The sequence below is a fragment of the Peromyscus leucopus genome, chromosome 22, assembly GCF_004664715.2.
Source record: "Peromyscus leucopus breed LL Stock chromosome 22, UCI_PerLeu_2.1, whole genome shotgun sequence".
NCBI lineage: Eukaryota > Metazoa > Chordata > Mammalia > Rodentia > Cricetidae > Peromyscus > Peromyscus leucopus.
The window spans coordinates 36,831,772-36,854,357 of record NC_051081.1 but is presented as its reverse complement, the minus strand read 5'-3'; the positions used below and the strand labels follow the sequence as shown (position 1 = coordinate 36,854,357).

General features: G+C 53.9%; 1 protein-coding gene across 5 annotated transcripts in view; it reads right to left on the bottom strand.

Moving 5' to 3' along the window:
* Positions 1–22,586, bottom strand: part of Dnmt3a (DNA methyltransferase 3 alpha) — a 111,821-nt gene that overhangs the window by 15,267 nt on the left and 73,968 nt on the right. For 4 of the 5 annotated variants that reach the window (XM_028875156.2, XM_028875160.2, XM_028875144.2 and 1 more), the window contains exons 7-12: positions 2,696–2,911; positions 2,213–2,371; positions 1,436–1,543; positions 1,037–1,193; positions 598–747; positions 429–473 (exon numbers count right to left, since the gene is read on the bottom strand). In XM_028875156.2, the coding sequence (XP_028730989.1) occupies positions 429–473; positions 598–747; positions 1,037–1,193; positions 1,436–1,543; positions 2,213–2,371; positions 2,696–2,911 (835 nt within the window). Of the gene's footprint in view, positions 1–428; positions 474–597; positions 748–1,036; positions 1,194–1,435; positions 1,544–2,212; positions 2,372–2,695; positions 2,912–6,849; positions 6,930–22,586 lie in introns of those variants that run through there. The other variant, XM_037198113.1, reaches the window with a different exon arrangement.

Sequence of the window (22,586 nt, the reverse complement as noted above, 5' to 3'; positions counted from 1 at the left end):
AGGTCGGCCGGGCGGCGGTGGTGGCGCGCGCCTTCAATCCCAGCACTCGGGAGGCAGAGGCAGGCGGATCTCTGTGAGTTCGAGGCCAGCCTGGTCTCCAGAGCGAGATCCAGGACAGGCTCCAAAACCACACAGAGAAACCCTGTTTCTTGAAAAACAACGACAACAAAAAAAAAAAAAAAAAAAAAATGGCAAGGTCAACTTCGGTCAAGTTCCACTGCGGCCACAAGGACCACCTTCTCTGAAATCATGGGGGTGTTCCCATACCCTAAAGGAATAGGAGCACCCAACTGTGATGGGGTGTGTGCAGCTAGGCCCCTGGGCCCATGTTACCCCAGCCTTCCTAAGAACCCACGCCCCTCCACAGCTACGGCCACCCTCTGGGCTGCGTGAGGGGCAAGCCCAGCCACCTCCCAGGCAACACTCACCCTCGATGTTCCGACACTTCTGCCGCACCTCATACACCAGCCGCTCTGCCGAGGATGAAAAGCCCACATGAGGAGGCTGTCCAGACGGCTCAGGACAGGCACCCAGATAAGATGCCTTCTGCCCCCCTCAGGGCTCCCGATCCTCTCCTCTCCAGGGCCCGGCTCCTACCTCTTGTGCGCTCGTCGATGATCTCCTTGACCTTAGGCTTTTCTGCTGTGCTCTTTCTGGGTTTCTTGGCTGGTGGGGGTGGGGCATAGGCAGCCGCCTCGGGCTCAACCCACATGTCCGTGTAGACCTCCTTGTATGGATTCTTCTCCTCTGCACCAAGAAGGCAGGCGGACCACACCGGGTTACAGGCCGATCCCTAGCGTAGTGCCCACCGTGGGGCACCCCCACGGCCCAGCTGCTCCCCGCCTCCCAGTTTCTGGGGTGCCAATGGATGACAGGCTACTTTGGAATTGCAGAGCAGCAGGCCCGTGGGGTGACAGAAGCCTGGGAGGCCCATTTCTATCTGCCCCACTGTGGGGGGCCTCTGCAGCGTCCCCAAGTGCGGCTTTTCCCAGTCCAAGCCGCACTGGATGGACCAGCCCCCATTGGCCACATTTACCTTCCGGTGGCTCCAGGCCCTTGGGACCCGAGGGCTGGAAGCCCCCGAGGGCCCATTCGATCATCTGCTTGTTCTGCACCTCCACCGCCTTCCCGGTGTCGCTTTCGTCACTGTCGTGGCAGGCTGGAAACAGCTTCCCAGCACGGCTGCTGGCCACCTGGAAGGAAGGGGACGAGGGCGGGGACCGATGAGATGACAGGGGAAGACGCCCAACTCGTCCGAGCAGCCAAGACAGACGGGCAGGCAGGCAGCAGGCAGGAGAACGGCCGGGGAGGAGAGCGAAGGTCACCACCACCACCCCAGGGCCTCAAGTCCGGGCTGACCGGGCTCCAACTTCCAGGCATTCCTGGCAGCCCCGCCAGCTCCAACTTCCCCCGGAGCTGCCGGGGACGCGCTCACCTGGAGGACTTCGTAGATGGCTTTGCGGTACATGGGCTGCTTGTTGTAGGTGGCCTGGTGGAAGGCGCTGCAGAAGGAGCTCAGGGGCATGAGCTTCTCGACGCACACCTAGGGACCAAGCCACCCTCAGTTTGTTCCGCCCGTGGGGGCGTGGTCTCAACTCGACAGCCTGCAGTGGCCTGGCGCTCACTATGTAAGTCAGTCAGGTGGTTGGTCTTGAACTTGTGATTCTCCGGTTTCAGGAGGTGAACCACACCCAGGTGTTCCCTACACGGCTAAGCCACGTGCCTTGTAGCTGTTACGCATGAGGAACATTAAGAGTCTGGGGGCTTGCTGGGCGGCGGTGGTGGCGCACGCCTTTAATCCCAGCACTCAGGAGGCAGAGCCAGGTGGATCTCTGTGAGTTCGAGGCCAGCCTGGTCTACAGTGCGAGATCCAGGACAGGCACCAAAACCACACAGAGAAACCCTGTCTCGAAAAACCAAGAGTCTGGGGGCCCTTGGGGAACCAGAGGCATTGACAAAAATGACAAACAGTAAGAGAGGAGCCCAGATCGTGAGTGGGAAAAATATCTGAAGGGGCCCTGGCAGCTGACGGGCCAGCAGTCTTTCTACTCAGCTCAATGATAACCACAGCTTCTTCCACTGACCCCACATAGGTGGGCAAACAGAGAGTATTTTTAATGCCCTTATTCTAGACCACCTAGCAGAATCTAGGCCACCGGACCAAGACCCCTTATTCTCCCCCTCCACCTCCTGACCACCAAGTCCAACTCACCACCGAGAACTTGCCATCTCCGAACCACATGACCCAGCGAGTGCCTTCAGCGGCCCGGCTCCGGCCTGTCATCCACCAAGACACGATCCGGCCTGGCCACCAGGAGAAGCCCCGGAGCTTCCCCCACACCAGCTCTCCAATGCCAAAGCCACGGCCGTCCTGGAGCCCCAAGGAGCAAAAGTCATATAAACAGTAGTCACGCCAGGCGGCGGCGGTGGCGCACGCCTCTTATCCCAGCACTCGGGAGGCAGAGCCAGGCGGATCTCTGTGAGTTCGAGGCCAGCCTGGGCTACAGAGCGAGATCCAGGACAGGCACCAAAACTACAGCCACCCCGAAACCTCCCAGAGCACAACCCCAGCCCTGGACATGTGGGAAGGAGAAAGCCCCCAGGAGAATGCAGCAGGAGAGAGGGAGGGAGGAGCTGGTAGTGACAGACCCCAGGAGAGAGCTAGCCAAGGCTACCAGAGAAGCAACCGGCTCACCTCATACTCGGGCTCATCGTCGGCTGCTTTGGTGGCATTCTTGTCCCCAGCATCAGCCCCCACTGGCTCAGGGGTGGTGGCCACAGTAGGGGACGCAGGGTCGGTGGGCTGCTGCACAGCGGGAGGGCTAGCCTCCTCTACCTTCTGAGGCTCTCCAGAGGCCTGGTTTTCTTCCACCGCATTCATTACTGCAATGACCTTGGCTTTCTTCTCAGCCTGGGGAAATGGGGACAGGAAGTCACCGTGACCCCTCCAGGAATGAGCAAGGCCACGTGACACACGGAGCCTCTTCAACCCATGGGGGGGGGGGTCTGGAGAGAGCAGCTTTTCTCTCGTCAGCCCAAGCGGCTCCCCATGGCAAGATGAACGGCTCAAGTTGGAAGGTCTACACAACTCTCCCCTCCTGCCTCCAGGAGACCCCCCTCTTCGCCACGCGTCTACCCTCTCGCCTTTTTTGACACAGGATCTCACGTAGCCCAGGCTAGCTTCAAACATGCTTGTAGCTTACGATGATCCTGAACTCTTGATCCCCCTGCCTCTCCCTCTTAAAATGCTAGGGTCCCAGGCTCACACCACAAGGGCCAGCGTCTCGAATATTAATTGCGCATCACTGTTCAGGCAGGGATCTTCCCAACTGAGAAGTCAGCTTTCCACGTTCCTCTTTTTGGCAACCAAATCCTTCCCACCTAGTTTCCAGACCACAACTGTGCGACGCCTCTATTAAAGAGTTACAACCCCATGTTTCTCCTCCGGCACTGTAACAGGAAGCTCTATAAACGCCTGTCCCCATGCAGAGGACACTAAAGTTCACTCATCACCCAGCCAGCATACTGTGTGCTGTTACAGGTGCACTTGACCATCCACAGGTGTGCTCATTCGGTTATTTGGTGAGCACACCCATAAGGACCCGTCTCTGCCACATGGCCAACAGACCAGCCACCCTCACTGAACCTCTAACTGAACAGTCCGCATCCTCTCTGTCTATCACACTTTCGACACTAAGGGACACCTCGAGCCCAATTCCTTCTCAAGACCTCCTCAGAGCCAGGCACGCTGGTACACACCTTCAATCCCAGGGAGGATACTTCAATACTCAGGAGGCAGAGGCAGGTGGATCTTTTGAGAGTCTGAAGCCAGCCTGGTCTACACAGCGAGCTCCAGGATGGCCAGAGTCACACCTATTAGACAGACCTTGTCTCACAACAAAAACAAAACAAAACACTACTGCCCAAAGATTCCTATGAAGGTAGGCTTGATACCAAGTTCTCGGGACCTTCCAGCTCACCTCCACCAGTAAATCTAGAGCACGCATCCACAAAATTCAAGGATCTGTACCTATTTTCACCTTATCAGCTGGGAACAGAGAGAGTAGGGAGAGGGACCATGACTTTCCTCTGCTTTTTTGTTTATTTTGTTGTTGAGACAGAGTTCATCTGTGTAGCCGTGGCTGAACTCACTCTGTAGACCAGGCTGGCCTCACCGGAACTCAGAGAGCCGCCTGCCTCTGCTTCCCAATGCTGGGATCAAAGGCGTGCACTGGTGTGCGCTGGCATGCCAGGGCCCAACCTGTTTTAAATCGAGGCTGAGAACTGAACCTGGAGCCTTGTGCACAGCTCTGCACATGCTCTACCAAAGCCCCCTCCCCCCACACCGTTTTCTACATAGCTTTCCCCAAGAACCTGGAGCTATGACAGCTAAGCCACTATTAAGATTAAAAAAAAAAGGGGGGGGGGTGGCTGGCTAAGCAGGTGAAGGCGCTGCTTACTGACTTGAACTTGCGCCTCAGGACTCACTTGGTAGGAGAACCAGATCCAGCAAGCTGTCCCTGTCGTCTCCACATTCACGCCATGTGGGCGGGAGGAGGAAGCACAATCAAGTCAGTGTTATTTTTTTTTCAAAGATCGGAAAACTTGGGAGCCAGGTGCAGCGTGCACACCTATAATCTGAGCACAAGCAGTACAGCGGCTCCTTGGGAGGCCAGCCTGGGCTACCTTGAAATCTCTCTTTAAAAAAAAAAGGCCAGCTGGGAGCTTGAGTGCCCAGGTACCCTCTGTTGGCATGGAAACCCAGCAGCAGCTGACTGGCCCAGTCTTTCCCTGTGGGTTGTTCCAACCTAAACCTTCAGCCTTCAAGGTTTTCTGGTCACTTTTCTTGACCTGATGACCGCCTGAAACGGGTATACGTCAAAAGACTCCAAGGATGCTCCCAAAGGCTGTCAACGCACCACGTGCACGCAAAGCTGCTCACAGGGTCACCTTGAAGGTGAGCCATCGAGCGTTATTTTATTCCAATCTCCATGTTTTTGCCTCAGGGCAACAACCCAACCCCTTTTCTTCCGGTGAACCCTGAAACACAGAGCGGGGGGGTGATTTTGAGTGCTTGCCTTTGGTTCAACAAACCCCAAGCGGAATGATAACGGCTGGGAGAAACCAGCTCCAGGCTGGGGAGGAAAGACTGCTGGGCAATTATTTACTTTCCCCAGCCTCAGCCTCACCTGGCCAGGGCTGCTTTTCCCCTCCTTCTACCAATTAATTAGCGATCACCTCCCCTCTGGGTGAGTCTTCCCTTCTCTTGGAAGCCACCTCTCCTCTTCTGGAATCACTATCTGCAAAAGTTACACACACACACACACACCTGCCCGGATGTTGCCTCTCTCTTCCCACCACGCCTTCTAGAACTTCTGACAGTCATGACAAGACCCAGCTTGGGTGGCGGCTGCCTCCAATGATCCAAAGACCAGGTGGGCAGGCCTGGTGAGGCTCCTCAGCCCGCATGAGGCATGCATGCAGCTTGCCGAGGGAGGGGAGAGGTCGTGGACCATTTCCCACAGCAAGGAAGAGCTGGTAGGCGAAGGCTCCTCCCCAGGCTGCCAGGTCTCTAAGGGAGCAGTCGTGCCTGCCACCACCCCAACCATTCATTCCCCCATCACGCCTTTGTCTTTCTCCTCACCCCCCTTCACCACACTTCGTGAAAAATCCGTCTTGCCCCACAACTTCCCCCGGTTAGTTAGTCAGATACCCATAGCTGCTGAGCACCCCGCGATGATCCGCCAGCCCAGGACATGTGCCCGGCACAGCTTGGGCTGGTACAGGAGGAAGGGGGCCTCCCCCCAGGACCCGCACAGCAGAGGGGGTTAGCAGCAGGAGGCCAGAGGGAAGGAAAGGGGAAGAGGGGGCGGCGTGGCCGGTGGGGGAGGGGCTCATTAGAATAGTGAGCCGGGTGGTAGAGAGAGCCACCCTCTCTTCCCACGTTCACTACTACCCCTACTCCCCCTAAAGCAGACAATAGGGAAGGGAAGGGTTAACCAGGGGCTCTAGCCTTTGGTCTCCAAGCCCCGAGACTGGGCAGGGTCCAAGAGGGGACACAACACCAATCCCTAATACCCAGGGCTCAAGAAAGCCACTTGGCCTCGAGTTCCTCCGGCCCTGGAGAGCTGCTGGTGACTCCACTGCCTCCAGCTTCCCTGTCCGGTCCCACCTCCTCAGGCAGCTGTACCGGCTCCACCTCCCTCGGCGACTCCCATTCCAAAGGTCAGAGGTCTAACTGCCTCTTCCCCCAAGCCCATGCGGCTTTGGGCTATCCCAGTGTCACAAGACACCAGGCTACCCTTCTCGGACTCGGTGGCTCCACTCTCTGCCATTACCCACCACTTCTTTCTGGATGCTGGCCTAGTGATACAGGACGATTGGGGGGTGTATTCTGGGAGGAAACTGTCCCTCTCCAGAGTCCTAGAGTTAGTTAGGGCCTGGAGGCCAACATGGTACCCCAAGAAGGCACACACAGGCTCATCGAGACCTGCCAGGCATCCATCTGCCAACAGCTACGGCCCAGGCTGCTTCCAACTCAACTCTTCCCAGCCTTTCAGCAGGGCCGTCCGCTCCCAGCTCGCAGTTACCACTGCCGGGGGGCCGATCTCCCAGTCCCCTGAGCAGGGGTGACACATGAGACCAGTCAAGAGTGGGGCCTTGAAGCTCCTCGACACGGAAAGTGAGTGGGACGACCCCAGTGAGCAACCCCGGAGCTCAGGTGGGCCAGGCAGGCTGACTTGACTCTTTGCAACAACACTGAGGGGCTGCGGGGGACCCTCCCACCGGCCCTGCCACCTCCCCGCCCCCCCCTCCCCAGTATCCCCAGGGCTCCGTCCAGGAACCTACCCATAAGGCCAGGTGCAGCCCCTCTGCGGTCCGGCTCAGGTGTGAGCCGCGGCCCGGAGCTCTGTAAATAGCTGCCCGTCGGGGGGAGGGGCAGGGGGCGCTGGGGCTGGGGGCGGAGGGGCCAGAGGGAGGGGAGGGGGCGCTGGGGGGGAGGGAGGGAACATTTTCTTTGTCTAGAACTCCAGGTCACGTGGGCCCCGCTGGAGTTCCTGGTTGGCTACGCGCGGGCCGGGGGAGGGGGCCGGCCTCCTACGCTGGCGCTGGGCCAGCCCCTCACCCCGGCCCGAGGGGCGCAGGGGGCCTGGGGGCGAGGCTGGCCGGTCCGTTCCCAGGGCCCCGCCCCGCCTGCCGGCTCCTGCGGGCGGCCTGCCCTGCCCCCTCCCCTCCCCAACTCTGGGGATTGGGGGGCTATGGGGAAAGGATGGGGGCCCTAGGGGAGGCGGGCTGTGTGCCGGCCGCGGAGGGAGGGGGGGGGACCCCCGAGCAGCCGCCGTGGGACAGGAGCCCTGGCTTCAGACAGCCTGAGAGTGCCGGGAGAAAGTTGTAGAAAGTGAGTGAGTTTCACAGAAGCACGAACATAGGAAAAAAAAAAGAGAGAGAGAGGGAGCGCGCACGCGAGCAAGTTTACGGATTAGAGATGAGGCCTGGAGTTGCAGGAAACTGCAGTTTAGGGAAAGCGGGACTCTAGTAGACACCAGGGGACAGAAGGGATCGCACGCAGGTTGTTGGGGCGCCCCAGCACAGAACTGCTGTGGGGCACAAGCGACCCCACCCGCTCCGTTCCACGCTACAGGTGAATGGGGTTGGGTGCTTTAAAAGCATGGCCGACAAGTCAGACTTTGAAAACTTCTTCCCGGCCCAGTCCCGGGGGTCTTAAGAAGCAGTGCCTTCATTCCCAGCCAAGACATCTGCAGCTCAATGAGCTATTTAAAACCTGTGTTGGTGAAGTATGCCTGTAATCCTAGCACTTGGGAGACAGGAGGATCGGGAGTTCAAGGTCATCCTTGACTAACGCAAGTTCAAGACCAGCCTGGATATTATGAAACTCTGTCTCAACAAGAATGGGATGGAGACACAGGCGTGCACACACACCACACACACACACACACACACACACACACACACACACACACACACACACACGATATCTCCTGGAACCACCAGGTGCAGTTTAGGCCATTTCAAGTCACTCCTAAGCAAAAGCACCACACCCCAAGACAAACACTGCCAGCCCCATTAAGGGGATTGAAGCATCAGGTACAGGGTGGACACTTGTTCCTGCTCCCAAGTTAATAGATTCCACTAGACTTGGGGAGCTGGGGGCGGGGAATCACTGAAAGCAAACCCCTGTGTCGATAACTACCCAAACCACCAAGCAGATGGCAGACTTCAGCATGAAATGAAGGGTGTGGGGGATAGATGAGGCAGAGCAGATCAGAAGACGAACAGGAATTGGAGGAGAGCAGGTAGGCTGGGTAAGTCAGATGGCAAGGAAGGAGACTCTCTCCCACCCTCTCTCTCAATTTTGACTGAAGCTAAACGGCACAGGAAAAGGTGAGGTTGGACAGTGGGAACCGGGTTGATCATGGGAATGAAGCTAGACACTGTCGCAGGCAGATGTTCTGGAAAAACAAGGTGAATGCGTGTTTTACAAAGATTAGCCAGGATTCGGTCTGCAAGATGAATCAGAACAAAGAACTGAAGGGGAATGCTCTCAGCAGGAGACTGCTGTGTGGCTGGTACACTTGCGCAAAGATCTGGACTTGAGTTCTGATCCCACTACCATAACCTTGACCCACGCCACTGAAACCCCAAGAAGTCTGTTTTTCTCATCTGCAAAACAGGCATGATGACATCAGCCCTCTGTAGCCCTGGAAAACCTGCACCCTAAAGACAATGAGGTAACTAACTCCCCAGGTGCCTGGCTCCTAGTTAGCGAGCTAGCACATACCAGCTGGAACAGGTAAGGGTATAATGAGGTGGAGGGATGAACTACGAAGGACCAGCTTACCCCTCCAGCTCACCATCAGAGCAAGCGGGCATCTGAAAGAGCTTTCTCCATGGAAAGCCTCATGGGGACAGGGTCAGGCCTGTAGTGCACACTTCTAACCCCAGCATTTAGGAAGCAGGGAGATTGGAAGATCACTTCAAGTTGGAGGCCAGCCTGGGCCACAGAGTGAGACTCTGTGTCAAAAAACAACAGAAACCTTAGGAGTACAAACTTCCGCTACGAGAAAAAGGAGGAAGCCATTTCCCTCCTGCCTCAGGAAACTCTCGAGGTCCTCTGCTATCTAGCACACCTTTCAACACCATCATGATATTCGGGCCAGCTCTTCAGACCAGCCAAAGCTGTGAGGAGAAGCCAAGAGTGTGGGGCGGGGTGTAGCTCCATGGTAGACCACATGTTCAAGCCCTGGTTTGCTCCCTAGCACACACCCCCTCTCCCAAGGAAGGAAGTCCTGAATTGATGCCTCTTGCTGCCCCCTGACCTTTAAGACATGGAGGACTGTGAAAGACTTGCTCGCTGCACCCTCTCCAGGCACAAAACACCCCAGACCTCTCCCAAAGAAGTTCTTGCTTTCTGGCTTGGCCGCTCTTTTCAGATGCAAACCATGCTGGGCTTCTAACTCAGTGTGTAGCCAAGGCTAGCCTTGAACTCATCTCCCTCCAGGGGTGCACACCTGGCTTTCAGAGTCTTCATGGCTCGCCTTCCCTCATAATGTGGCTGACTACCTTAGGTCTACCCGGTGGACATCTTCAGCTTCTTCAGACAGACACCTTTCCATGCAGCTGGCCAGGCCCCCCGGAAAGGAACCGAGCCATTCTTCTTGGCCCACACACAAGGCAGATTCTCTTGGACTTCCCAAAGTTAGGCGGTGCCCATGAGGAGGTCTTTCGACCGAGATGAAGCTAGTCAACCTACAATAGCATGAGGCAAGACAAGCCATGTCCCTGAAACTGCTTTCAGAGTACGCTCCTAGAAGGTGTGGTGGATGTCAAGAACATGGAAGAGGCTGTGGGTGGGTGGGTGAGTGGGGGGCGGGGGTGGAGGGTGGGGGGGTGGGGGGTGGATCTGCCATCCAGCAGAGAAGGTGACCTCAACACAGTGCATGTTCCGTCTTGAACACAAGACAGTTGGGACTCAAAAAGCCACCGGAGCTGATAAAACACCTCTTAAAGGACATCTGCCTCTCAGCCCTGATGCTGCAGTCATCAGTCAAACTTCGTTTTAATTACATTTTTCCAGGGATACTCATACCAGTAATCTGCCAGAAAACACCGGGACAGGTGGTGTGCCCCGAATGGCAAGCCCATGTTCCGCTGTGCATCACTTTCCTGGGTCATTGGAACATAATATGAGAAGCGTGTGACCTTGGTTCTCCAGTGGCACAGAAATAAGATGGGCCGCCAGGCCAGGTCACCAAGCGGAGGGAGAGAGAGAGCAGGGCTGTGTGGGGGTCAATGGTCAGAGCCACCCCTGTTTGACAAGCCGGGGCCCTGGGTTCAGCACCTGCAGCATGCGATGCCCCCTCCCCGGGAGGGGGGGGGTTGTTGCCTCCTTCACACACAGGACAGGAGCCACACCGAGGAAATCACTACATCTTTTCTTCTATACACCTGTCTACACTGATCCCAGACAGGGAGACCTTACCTAGGACAAGGGCTATGAGGTCAGGATGGATGTCGGCTCTGAACTTGCCCTTCAGTCCACAGAAGCCGACAACACTCCAAATGACATTCAAGCCCCACACACACACACACTCTCCGGAAGTCTCCCTAAGAACAGCATACATCTCCACAATCTCTTCTTTTTTTCCACAGTGTCCTTCCCTTTCAGCCTCCACCAGAACCCTGGCTAGTCTTCTATGCCAGCTGACCAGTTCCCTCCCTCGACCGACACAGTTCCTCTAACCCTGGGCTGCTAGCTGTATGCAGCTAGTTAAATTAATCAAAACGAAGTAAAAATTAAACTGCAGTTCCTCCGTTACCTTAGCCACATTCTACATGTCCAAGAACTACTATTTTGGGTGCATGGTGCAGAAAATCCCATTATCACAGAAAGTTCTAGATAGGGCTGCTCTGACCCTTATCTCCCTCTACTGTTCTTTATCTCGCAGTCCTTTCCTGTGCCCAGCCATTCCACTGTAAAAATCTCACAGACTATCAGCTTTGCCTCTTAGGAAGAGGACTGGACTCATCTCCAGGAAGATTACAGCTCCCTAGAGGGCAGGCATGGGATGGATCTTCCTCAGCTTCCTGTGGAAACTATGGACGGAACACCTTGCTAACAATGGAGGAATAATGCAGTGTTGGCCGAACAGAATGCAACACTGCCTCAGGACCGTCATCTACCGCCATCCCCAATTCCAGGCTACAGGCCGATTCTGTCCACAGCAGACATTCTAATGACTGCCAGGAGGGTCCTGGTTTAGGGCTCTCCAAAGCTGCCAGGAAATGTCCGTTTCCCCTGCAACCCATATGGAGGCTGCAAGTAAATGACCAGGACCTGGCTGCTGGCAGTGGAGCTAAAAATAGCCTCGGAGCCAACAGCATGGAGTTAGCAGGACTTGTTGCTAAGGAGACAGCCACCGAGAGAGCAACCAAGCAGGAGAAGGTGTCAGACATTCACCGGGAGAGCAAAAGGCTGGGCTGGGGGACTCAGCGTTGACAGGGGTCCAATGCTCCCACCCAGAGATGGTCTGCCTTCTGGCAGCCCCTGACTACTGTTCAAGTCGGGGATAAATATCCCCCCCTGTCCCTCAGTACCTCATCTCCATGGCAACCACCAGGACTGGGGTAAAGTACCAGCCCCTGGAAGGGAGGCCTCTGCCTGGAGCTGGTTGTTATAGCAACATCCCCCCTTTCCTGTCATTCTCTCCCTCCTGGCTTCTCCCGAGGATGAGGTGGGGGTCAAGACTTAGATTAACCACCGGGACCAGGAAACACTGGCTTCCCGACACGACTAGGCAGCCAGCAGCTCCAGAGGCTCCTGGGAGCCCAGGAAGGCCAGTGGGTCTTTCCCAGGTGACCCTGCCAGAAGAGGCCTGGAGGGAGATTTAAAAATACAGATGTCTAGGCCCTGCTGATGTGGATCAGCAGGCATGGATGGGAGCCAGGACTCTTCAAACCACTGTGTGTGATTCTAATATCAGCCAAGTGTGTGGACCTCAGAAAGCCCAGACTGTGGGTTACATGTGAGCAACTGAGTCCTTAAGAAGCCCGCCAGAAGAGTCAGAGCCACCACCTAAGAAGGAAGTGGTCACCAGGCGGTGGTGGCACTCAGCACTCGGGAGGCAGAGCCAGGCGGATCTCTGTGAGTTTGAGGCCAGCCTGGTCTACAGAGCGAGATCCAGGACAGGCACCAAAACTATACAGAGAAACCCTGTCTCGAAGGGGGGGGTTGGGAGTGATCTAGGAAGGAAGGGCACTCCCTCACCTCAATGAGGTGTGAGGTGTCCCAGGAGGGCCACCACACCTCCTGGGCCTTTTCCTCTGGTCAATGTCTGACTAGGTCCTGAGTTGAAATCAAAGCAATGGACAAGCTGTTCCCTGTGGCAGAGAGCAGAGGGTGGGGGGGCTGGGAAGCCTGCTTCCCACAGAGTGCAGAAAGGTAGCAGCCCAGGCAGCTGATTCAGGCTCAAAGAGAAATCCATCCTCCAAAGTAAAGCAAAAGGGTCACCATGGCAACCATGGGTGCCAGCCTGATTGATGCTAACATAGCCAGCCCAAACCTGGGCCCAGCCACAGAACCTTGTCCCCAGCTCAGAACAACAGCCATTTGGCCCCAATACCACACAGCCTGCCCCCATTAACCAGATCCATTTCCTGGAGCCAACTGTGAGCCTGCCTGAAACACACCTACACCAGGAGTTGAGTCTGGGGCACCTGTAATAGCCAGGCAGGGGGAGGGACCCTGAGGAGGAGCAAGAAGGTGGAAGAGATGAGCTGCCATGCGCCTGTTACTCACAGTCTAATTGTGTGCCCAGGACCCACCACACATAAACCACAGCCCTCATTCAAGACAGCATGCAATTAGATGGTAAATTATGTGGTAGTGATGCTTCCTACATGTGCTGAGGGAAATCAGAGGCTGCCAGAACCAGCACAGGCAGGAAGATTCCAGGGATGTATACCAGGAACAGACAGAACCTCTAAGCTTTTAGGGCAGGACGGGCAGGTCTGGAGGTCACCTGCAATGGTACGATCTTCCTGGTAGCGGATGGAGGGAAGATGTGAGGGGCACGGCGTTAGCCATATACATCTCTCCTGGGAGAGGAACAGTGGCCTAGGGCTGCTGTACTTGAGGGAATTCTCATTAGCAGCGTTTAACCGAGGCTAGAAACATCCTGGTTTAGCCCAGGCATCCATACCTGAGGCCTCCCTCACTCCCGATCCTCTCGGACATTCCTACACTCGCCTGTGGGCTCCTGCTTTCGTCTTCCCCACCCCTCCCTGGCCAGACCTCTGCCTACTTTCCCGTGCAGCTCTGGAGCCAGTCCCCAGACCAGCCTCCTTTCCTGGCACTGTGACCTGACGTCGCCAGGCTGCTGGGTCTGCGGTTCCACTTTGGTCTGCGTCCAAGGACCCGGGCAAGAGACTGCAGGGACAAGGGGAGGCTGAGCTACACGGCCCCCCCCCCCGTGTCCCTCCCCCCACCAGAAAAAAAATCAACAGGAGGTGCGTGGGGTCTGAGACTGGATGGGGTGTGACAGTGATGACAGGCTCCTAAGTGGCCGCCTAGCTTCTCTAACCAGTCTTAGGGGACTCCAGGGCATCATCCGCTCAATGTAGATGGGATCAAAGGAAGCCCGAGGGGCTGAAAGACTCAGGGCAAATTTGCTCAAGTGGTGGATGTTGTCACCTTGGAGAAACCTGAGGCCGCCAAGAGGTGTTAATCACACTCAGCAGGGAGAGTGGGTCAAGAGGAACCCCCGTACGCTACCCTCCCCCCACCCCTTCCTCCAGGAAGTTCAGCGAAAGAGGCAGAGGGACCACCATTCTGATTCAGGCATGCAGAGTTTTCAGGGTCCAAAGAAGAGGGGAGGAGCCTGAGCAGACTAGCTTGGCTACCGCTGAAAACAATAGGCTGGCCTCCATCTCCATCCGAAAGAGAACATTTAAATCAAAGCCTTCAGTCCTTTCCGGTCTTCCTACCCCCAGGGCTGGAAAGTGAGAGCCGCAGCCGCAGTGAACCTTCCAATCACCCGGAAGACCCGAGCTGTCACTCAATCCCCCAACGCGATTAATCCGCCCCAGGCAGTGATGTTTAAACAAACAGCTCCAGGTGACCCTGGTGCTCGGTGAGGCCGGCGGGTGCAAGTGATGCAGCATTCGGGGCTCTGGCTAGCTTTAGTCCTGTTCGGACCCGAGGCTGAGTGCTTCTCAAACATTCGTAAGCCCGTCCCCCGGGGTTTGAGGTTGATACCCAGCCTGCTGGCCACGACCCCAGAGACTAGAGCTTCAGTGACTCAGAAAAGGTCCAGAAGCCTGGCTCTGGATGCCTGCGAGGTGACTGAGGGCAGCACACACTTTAACACACCGGTGGTGGTGGTGGTGGTGGCGGCGGCTGTTAGAACAGCACTCCCGTCCGAGCGGACCTCACCTTCTGGGCTCAGGTTAATCCTCCCACCTCAGGCTGGCACTGGGCCTGTGGGATGGACAGCACCCTCAAGATGTATAAAGTAAGTTTATTAACTGCACGCTCCCCGTCTGAAATCCTCACCCCCAAATTTCCTTGCAGACGGCAGCGAGATTTAAATATACAGAGGGCTGAATTGTTCTTTTCGGTCCAGCCCATCCATCTGAGCTGGCGTGCGGATAGACAGGTGCTGCCTGCTGGCTGATACAGGCGGGGTAGGTGGCGGTCACGTGGCGGTCACGTGGCGACGTGGAGTGCCGGAGCAGTGTAAACAACAAAACTCCTCTCCTTTGCAGCCGAGGGGAGGTGGGGAGCCTGGAAGGTCAGGGTGAGGGGCTGAAGTTAGGCAGCAGAGCTCTGAGGCCAGCCCAGAAGGGGACTCAGTCGGGGTGGGTGGTGGCTCACACCCGGTAAGCCTGGCACTTTAGAGGTGGAGGCGGGAAGATCAAGAGTCCGATGTCACCCGCATCTATATAATGAGTTCAAGGCCAGCCTGAACTGACAAGAGACCCTGCCTCAGAATAAACAAAAACAAATGAAGGGATGCTCTCTGGCTGGCCCAGGAAGTTCTCAGGGAAGCCGACATGTTGGCTGGAAGCAGATCATCCTGTCTTGGTCTTGCTTTGGGTCTGTCTGTCTGTCTGTCTATTTCTGTTGTTCCCCCATGGTCACTCACGGCTTATGTTAGCTGCTCAACAACAGCTTGCCCCAGACCAAGCAAAAAGTACCCCTTCCATAGAAAGCCTAGAGGTAACCCCCCCCCCATCACAGGAACCAAAGGAAAAAAAATGAGTTGGACTTTCCTTAAATGGAGCCTCCCGCATCAGGCCCTGAACCTGCCTTCCTCCAAGACTCTGATCTCACCTCCCTGCATATCATTATTTCTCCTTTCCTTCCCACCTTTTTGTGTGTTTTATTTTGTTGTACCTGGGCATCATTCTGTAGCCCAGGCTGGCCTGGAACTCACTCTGCAGCCCAGGCTGGTAGTTCTCTCAACTCTGCCTTTCCTACCTGACCCTTGGTAAAGGTCACACGTGGTACCCTCCTACTGGCCCTGCTCCTGAACACGTCTCATGGAGCCCCCTTACACCACACCAAGGGGTGGCATGTTAAAACGCATGCCAGGTTCTCTCAGCCCCCAGCTGCAGACTGCGCCTGATTTCTCACCGTGGCAGGAAGGTCTCTGTGATCTAACCAGCAGCTTCCTCTGTTGCATCTCTTCTCACATACCCTCCCTAACCCTGTACTGCCTGTTTCTTGTTGTCTTCCTCTCTTTGCCCATGGTGGTTCCTTTTCTGAATCGCCTTAAATTAGACTTGGGGATATTCTCCACGGAAGCCTTCTCCAGGAAGTTTTCCTCACATCCCCCAGGAAGCTGTGGTCGTCCTCCTCTGAGCTCTGCGGACAGAGCACCAGTCAGATCTGGTCTACCTAACACAGCCTTGCTCAGAGCCTTCCGGCCTCCTCCACCAAACAGTGTGTCTCTGAGACAGGGACTGAGTCAATTTGTCTCCCTGGCCACCAGCACAATAAGCTCTATCTTTAGTCAATACTGAGTTAAGGTCCCTTAACTCCCCCTACAAGAACCTGAGTCCCTTGGGGAGCTACAGAGTCCAAGCACCCTCTCCCAACAGGAGCAGACATTACTGGGACCTCTCTGGTCAGTGGGCAAAAACTTGTGGTTTGGTTTTGGTTTTTGTAGCTTTTTTTTTCCTGGTTGTTCATTTTGTTTTTGTTTTGTTTTGTTTTGTTTTTTTGTTTTTTTGTTTTTTTTTTTTTGTAAACAGTCTCACTTGGCCTAGAACTCAAGGTAGACCAGGCTGGCCTAGAACTTGCAATGCTCCTCTTGTCTCTGCTGGGGTTGCAGGGCAGTGTGCATCACCATGCCTGGGTGTCTGAGAGTCTCCTGCAGCTCAGGCTGCCTTTACCTCCCAAGTGAGAGAATTAAAAGTGGGCACCATCATTCTTGGTTTCTGCATCCCTGGGAATAAACCCCAGGGCTTCCTGTATAATAGGCAAGCGTTCTACCCACTGAGCCACACCACCTCCCCTCCCCCACCCACTTTCTTTTCTGGGTGTTTTACTATGCATCTATCTGTGCACCACATGCATGCAGTGCCCATGGGAGCCAGAGAGGGTGCCAGCTCCCTTGGGACTGGAGTTACAGACTGTTGTGAGCTGTCATGTGGGTGCTGAGAATCGAACTTGGGTCCTCTTGGAAGAGAAGCCAGTGCTTCTTCCCCTGGCCTTCTTTTGGGATTTTAGTTATTTTTATTTTTCAATTATGTGTGTGAATGTGCAGGTGGATGCAATAATAAATGTCTAGAATTCCTGGGGTTGGGCAATCTACTTCTATCACATTATAAATCAGGAAACCCATTGACTAATCTGGAGCAGAAAAGACTGGAAACCAGGCTTCCAGAATTTCATTCCAACATTATCCTAATCCGGTTTAACAACCTCAGACACAGTCTTGAGGGCACAGCAAGTCAAGGGCGGGGCAAGGGCACGGGGTGGGGGGTGGGGGCGGCGGTGCTGTGGGACGGGTCTGAGTCCACAAAGATGGCCCTGAGGGTCAGCCCAGATAACAGGACCTAGGGAGAGCAGCAAACTAGAGGCCTCCCTTCTGGATTCAGGCCTGGCCTTGAAGACGATGCACCAGAGAAAACTAGGAGAACCAGGCTGGAAGTAGCCTGAGAACAGGAGTTGGTTTTGGCCAGGGGACCCTCCTAAGGCCATTTATGGCTCTGTTCTAACTAACTTGGGACATCTTTGCGCTCTCTCACTTTCTCTCTCTCTCTCTCTGTAGGTATGTGGAGGTCAGAGGACAACTCAAAGGAATTGGATCTCTCCCTTCACCGGGAGTTCTAGGTACCAAACTCAGGTCATCAGGCTTGGTGGCAAGTCCGTCACCCGGAACCATCTTGCTGTCCTGATAAAGAAATTTCTTATAGAACTGGGGGTTCAGTTGAGTGGTAGAGCATGTGCTTAGAGTGCACATGTAGGGGACACTGGGCTCCGCCCCAAGTATCAAGCCAAACATAACCCATGTCGGGATATGCTTCAGGTCTGCGGTGAAGTTAACGCTGTGGGCACAGGCTGGAGGTCAGTGAGGCTCGCCCCCTCCCCCGAGGTCATTCTTGGCTGGAGCCAGCAGCTGTACCCTGGATACATACACACACTACCCCTCACCTATTTTCTCATTACTAAAAAGTGGGGGCTGTTCAGAAAGCGACTCCTTCTGTGCCCAGAAGTGAGTGAATTCTCCAGTGTGCAATCTCATACCCTGAGCTGGAGTCCAGCTTGGGCTACAGTGGGAGACCCTGGCTCAAAATAAACAAACAAACCGGCCCAGACCAAAGCTAAGTCTTTTGCACCTGTAATCCCAGCATTTCAGAGATGGTAACAGAAGGATCAAAGAGTTCACAACTCCAAGAGTCAAGTTTCAAGGCCACCCTGGGTTAACTGAAACCCTGTCTCAAGACAAATACCAAACACCGCCCCGGCCATCCACTTATCACAGTGACAGTCCCTTTTTGACATTTTCCACAGCCCAGGGGCGAGGGCCAACCTAGGAGCCTATTTCTGATTATGGCCTTCACGGGAGCCCCTTTAAAATGCCCTCAGCTTTTTGGTAACGTTTTGGTAAAGCTGTCGCAGCTGCAAATGTTCCTATGCTCTCCAGGGTGGTCAGGCACTGCCCCAAAAAGCAAAAGTTGGGTGTGGCAAGCGTGAGCAACATCCGGTCAAGTAGCACCCACACCATGGGGCTGCTCCCCTGCACTGAACTTTATTGGTCTCCATTGGAAACTGCTCAGGAGATCACAGCTTACTCACCTCATCTTCCACAGCCTCTCACACAAGTCCCCCCTCCCCCAACTCAGGGGGTGCAGAGTGATTGCTTATTAAATGGCATATGGCCCGGCAAGAGGTGACCCTCTAGACACTCGCAGGCTGTTCTTCCGGGACACACAGATAGCAGTCTGTCACAACCACAAGTTGTAAAGCCAACAACGGAAGCCACACTTGTTAAAAACCCCCAGAAACAACAGCAGCAGCAGCACCACAAATGGTCAATAAACATATGAAAAGATAACTTAGCCTCACTTGTTATTTGGGAAATGACAATTAGAATCATAACAGGACACCGCTTTCCTACCCAGTCTATTAGCGGGGTACAGCAGCTAGCTAGCTGTGGTGTAAGCGTGGCCTTTTCTAGCAATTGGACAGATTTTGTAAAATGCAAAATGCACACTCTTTCCACTCGGACTTCTCTTTCTATGGGTTTGTCTTGCGGAAACACAGAAGCACACAGAAGCAGGCTAAGCCTAGCACACATGCAGACCTTGCTTCAGTTCCCAGCACCGCATAAACTGGTCTGGAGACGTACAGCTATAATCCAGACACCTAGGAAGTGAAGGCAGACAGGGCTAACGCTTGCTAAACTCATCTTCAACTACACACCAGGGTTGAGGCCAGCCTGGGCTACCCGAGACCATCCTCACACATACCAAGGATGTTTTACTGCCACAGGATGCCTGGATAGCAAAATACAGTGGCATAAATGGCCAGCAGTAAGAGTCTGGTTAAATAAAATCATGGCAATTCATACAGTGGAAATATAATAGTCATTATGTGGCTAAACTGGCCACCTTATTGTAAGTGAAAAAAACCAAACTGTAAAATGAAACTACAGAATGTTTTCACTCATAAAACACAAAATTGTGAATCAGTGTTACATGTTTAGACATACAAACAGAAAAAATTGGCATGTATGCACCAGACAGTATCGAAGACCTCTCAAAGTATTTTGGTGTGTGTGTGTGTGTGTGTGTGTGTGTGTGTGTGTGTGTGTGTGATTTCTGAGGCAGTACCTTACACTGTAGCCCAAGCTAGCCTGGAGCTCACTAGGCAACGCATTCTGGCTTTGAACCTGTAGTCATCCTCCTGCCTCTGCCTTCTGAGTACTGCTCTGATCTCAGGCTGCACTATTATGTCCAGCTCTAGAGCATATTCAAAGAATTAAAATTGTACGGGGGGGGGGACCTGTTTGAAAATAAGAATGTGCTTGTGTGATACTTACATAATTTATATAATAATAATAATAATAATAATAATAATAATAATAATAATTCTAGGATTCATACCTAGAATCCTAACCCTGGGGAAGTAGGCAGGAGACTGCAAATGTTCAAGGCCAGCCTGGACTGTTTTACAGAGTTCTGTCTCAGAAACTGATAAAAAGAGGAGACAGCAAGATGGCTCAGCTGGATGGAGCATCCACCAGCCAAGCTTGAGGAGCTGAACCTGGGGCCTGTGGGAGGGTGGGTGATCAGATCCACAAGGTTGCTACAGGTCTACATGCACTCCATAGCACACACATGTACACATAAACTCATTTGCATGGGGAAGTGGTGGCACACACCTTTAATCTGAGCACCTGGGAGGCAGAAGCAGGTGGATCTCTGTGAGTTCAAGGCTAGCCTGGTCTACATAGAGAGACCATGTCTCAAAATAACAAACAGCAAACAAGTTCCTGTCCATGCCAACTCTAAGAAGAGCCGTAAAGGCTGTATGTTCTTTATTAATCCATATACTTCTGTGTTTAGGAGTCTTTCCTCATGCAGCCCACTTCAGGCAAGTCCGTCCAAGGGGAGGGCCTGGTGTTGAAGTCTAAAACCCCCGCATTTGCACAATGCCCCCTGAGGCCTAGGGACAAAGCCCCCCCACCTCAGGAATGTAATGGACAGCCTAGGGTGGGGGCAGGGTGCACCTAAGGGCGGAGCGGGGAGGGGAGACTGGGATTCTTTGGCCAGACCACAGATTGTTACTATCACAATGCAATATTATCTGATAAACATAAGGATGCAGGAGCCAGGGCCCAACCTTCCAGCTGGGAGCCAGAGAAGATAGGAGATACCCTAGAGCCTGGAAAATGGGAGGCCTGCCTGGAAGTGATTTAGGATCGCCAGGGTGAGTCCTAACATCCACCACAGAGTCCAATCACTGGGCTGATTTCGGAGGTCACAGGGTTGAAACATTGGGAAACAGCCAAAATCTGTCTATGTGTTGGGTTGGGTTGCGGGCACTAGGGAGCCGCCATGGGTTCTGTAGCAGAACTCAGTCATTTACTACATACAGCAGGGCTGGCACACAGAAGACAGCAGCCTTCCCCTTTCCATCAGGAAGTCCCATTCAGAGATGAAGGAAATGGCCAGTTTTCCTTATCACCTATTTGAAGTGTATTTCATTTGTACAATTTAAGTTATTTTTTTAAAAGACAGGTCTGGGGGTGGGTGGGAGGGGGGAGAACAAGGGAATACGTGGCTGATATGTAAAATTAAATTTAAAAAAATTAGTGAGAAAAATAAAATAAAAGACAGGTCTCATTTGCTACGTAGACCAGGGATGGCCTTTGAATTCAGAGACCCACCAGCCTTGACCTCCGGAATGCTGGGATTAAAGGCACAGGCCACCTTCCTGAGTTAATGCTGGGCAGGTGAAACTGGATCCACGAGCTGTTGATTGACAAAGGGAGCTTCTTACTTGTGTATGGCACTGGGACCCAAGCCAAGGCAAGCGCTCTCCCACTAGGCTACACCCCTAGCCCTAGGAGAGGGACTTTTAGGGTGGGGAGCCAATGGAAGCTTCCAGCAAGCCACACAAGCCCTTCAGGCTTGAGCCACACACTTCCATTCCTGAAAAATCCTGGGAACTTCACAGATGAAGTCATCCCTTTCGAAATGCTTCCCTCTCTCCTCCCAAAATTCCAGTTCGTCCTCTAAAAGCCCAACTCGGCCTCTTGCTGATGAATTTAGTCTGAGGCCGGGTTCAGAGCCGTGTACTTTCTGTAGGTCACTGAGCTCACAGGGCTTCAGGCAAAGGGTTCAAAACGTGCCTGAAGGAAGTTTCAAAGCAGGGGTAACTATTGCATCCCATCCATGTAGCAAATGCCAGCTGGTGGCATTGCCTGGGATGCAGGTGCCCTTGTGGCGGTAGAGGCGTGGAGGGTAGGGGTGGGGGTGTGTGGTTAGGAGTGGGGAGTTAGATCTACGAAAGCCTTTCTAGTCAATCTGCTATATTCGGGAAATGAAGGTGGGTTCGGAGGCACAAATGTGATCCCAGTACTCTGGAGGTGGATGCGGGAAGATCAGGTGTTCAATGTCAGCTTTAGCTACACAGCAAAGAAAATAAATAAATAACCCCTCCCCCAACCAACCCCCCAAACCAAGAAATGCAGGTAAGTAGGTCAAGAAGAGGGGACCCGAGGATACCCGAGTAAAGGGGGACAAAATATGCTTCTGAGAAATGCAGGAAGTATAAAATTCAGGGGCACCAGGAAGGCCCAAGGAAACAATATCAGAAGCAAAGGTCAAAGGCTAAGGAGCTAAGGTGAGCCTTAGAAGCAGGTGTGTGTGTTTTGGGGTGGTGGTAGTGCTGGAGAGCTAGCTTAGCAGTCACGAGGTCCTTGAAGGCCCAGGTTCGGTTCTCGAAGGCCCAGGTTCGGTTCCCAGCACCCTCATGGTGGCTTATAACTCTTATAACCATCCATAACTCTAGTTCCAGGGGATCCCACACCCTCCTCTGACCTCTGTGGGCACCAGACACGCATATGAGGCAAAACAGTCATGCACATTAAATAAATCTAAAAGGAAAGAAAAGAAAAAGAAATCGGGCTCAATCGCATCAGATTCTGCTCCGTAGTCTGGAAAGCAACTGTGTTTTCCCAGCAGTTAATCCTACCCTGTCCCCTATCCGGGTGTGGCACTTAGAGCTAAACTCTTAAGAAACCTAAATTCTTAATTGCATTCTGGCCCCATCCCCCACCTGTCCTGGGGGTCTGTGGCCAGTCAAGGATCGAGGGATGTGTAGTTACAACTTAAAAAGACTCATGGACCTAGCAGCACTAGAAGTCACAGAGTTCATTTCATTGCTAGGAAGCAGATTTTGTTCTGAGGTCATAGGCACCTCCAACAGTTCAAACTGAATCAATGTTTTCCACTTTTCTGTTAACACTTAGTGACCAATGGTGCCTGTGTTGGTTGGGGTAAGAAAGCAAATGCCCAGTTGTGGCAGACTCACTAGAAAAGCTTTTGAT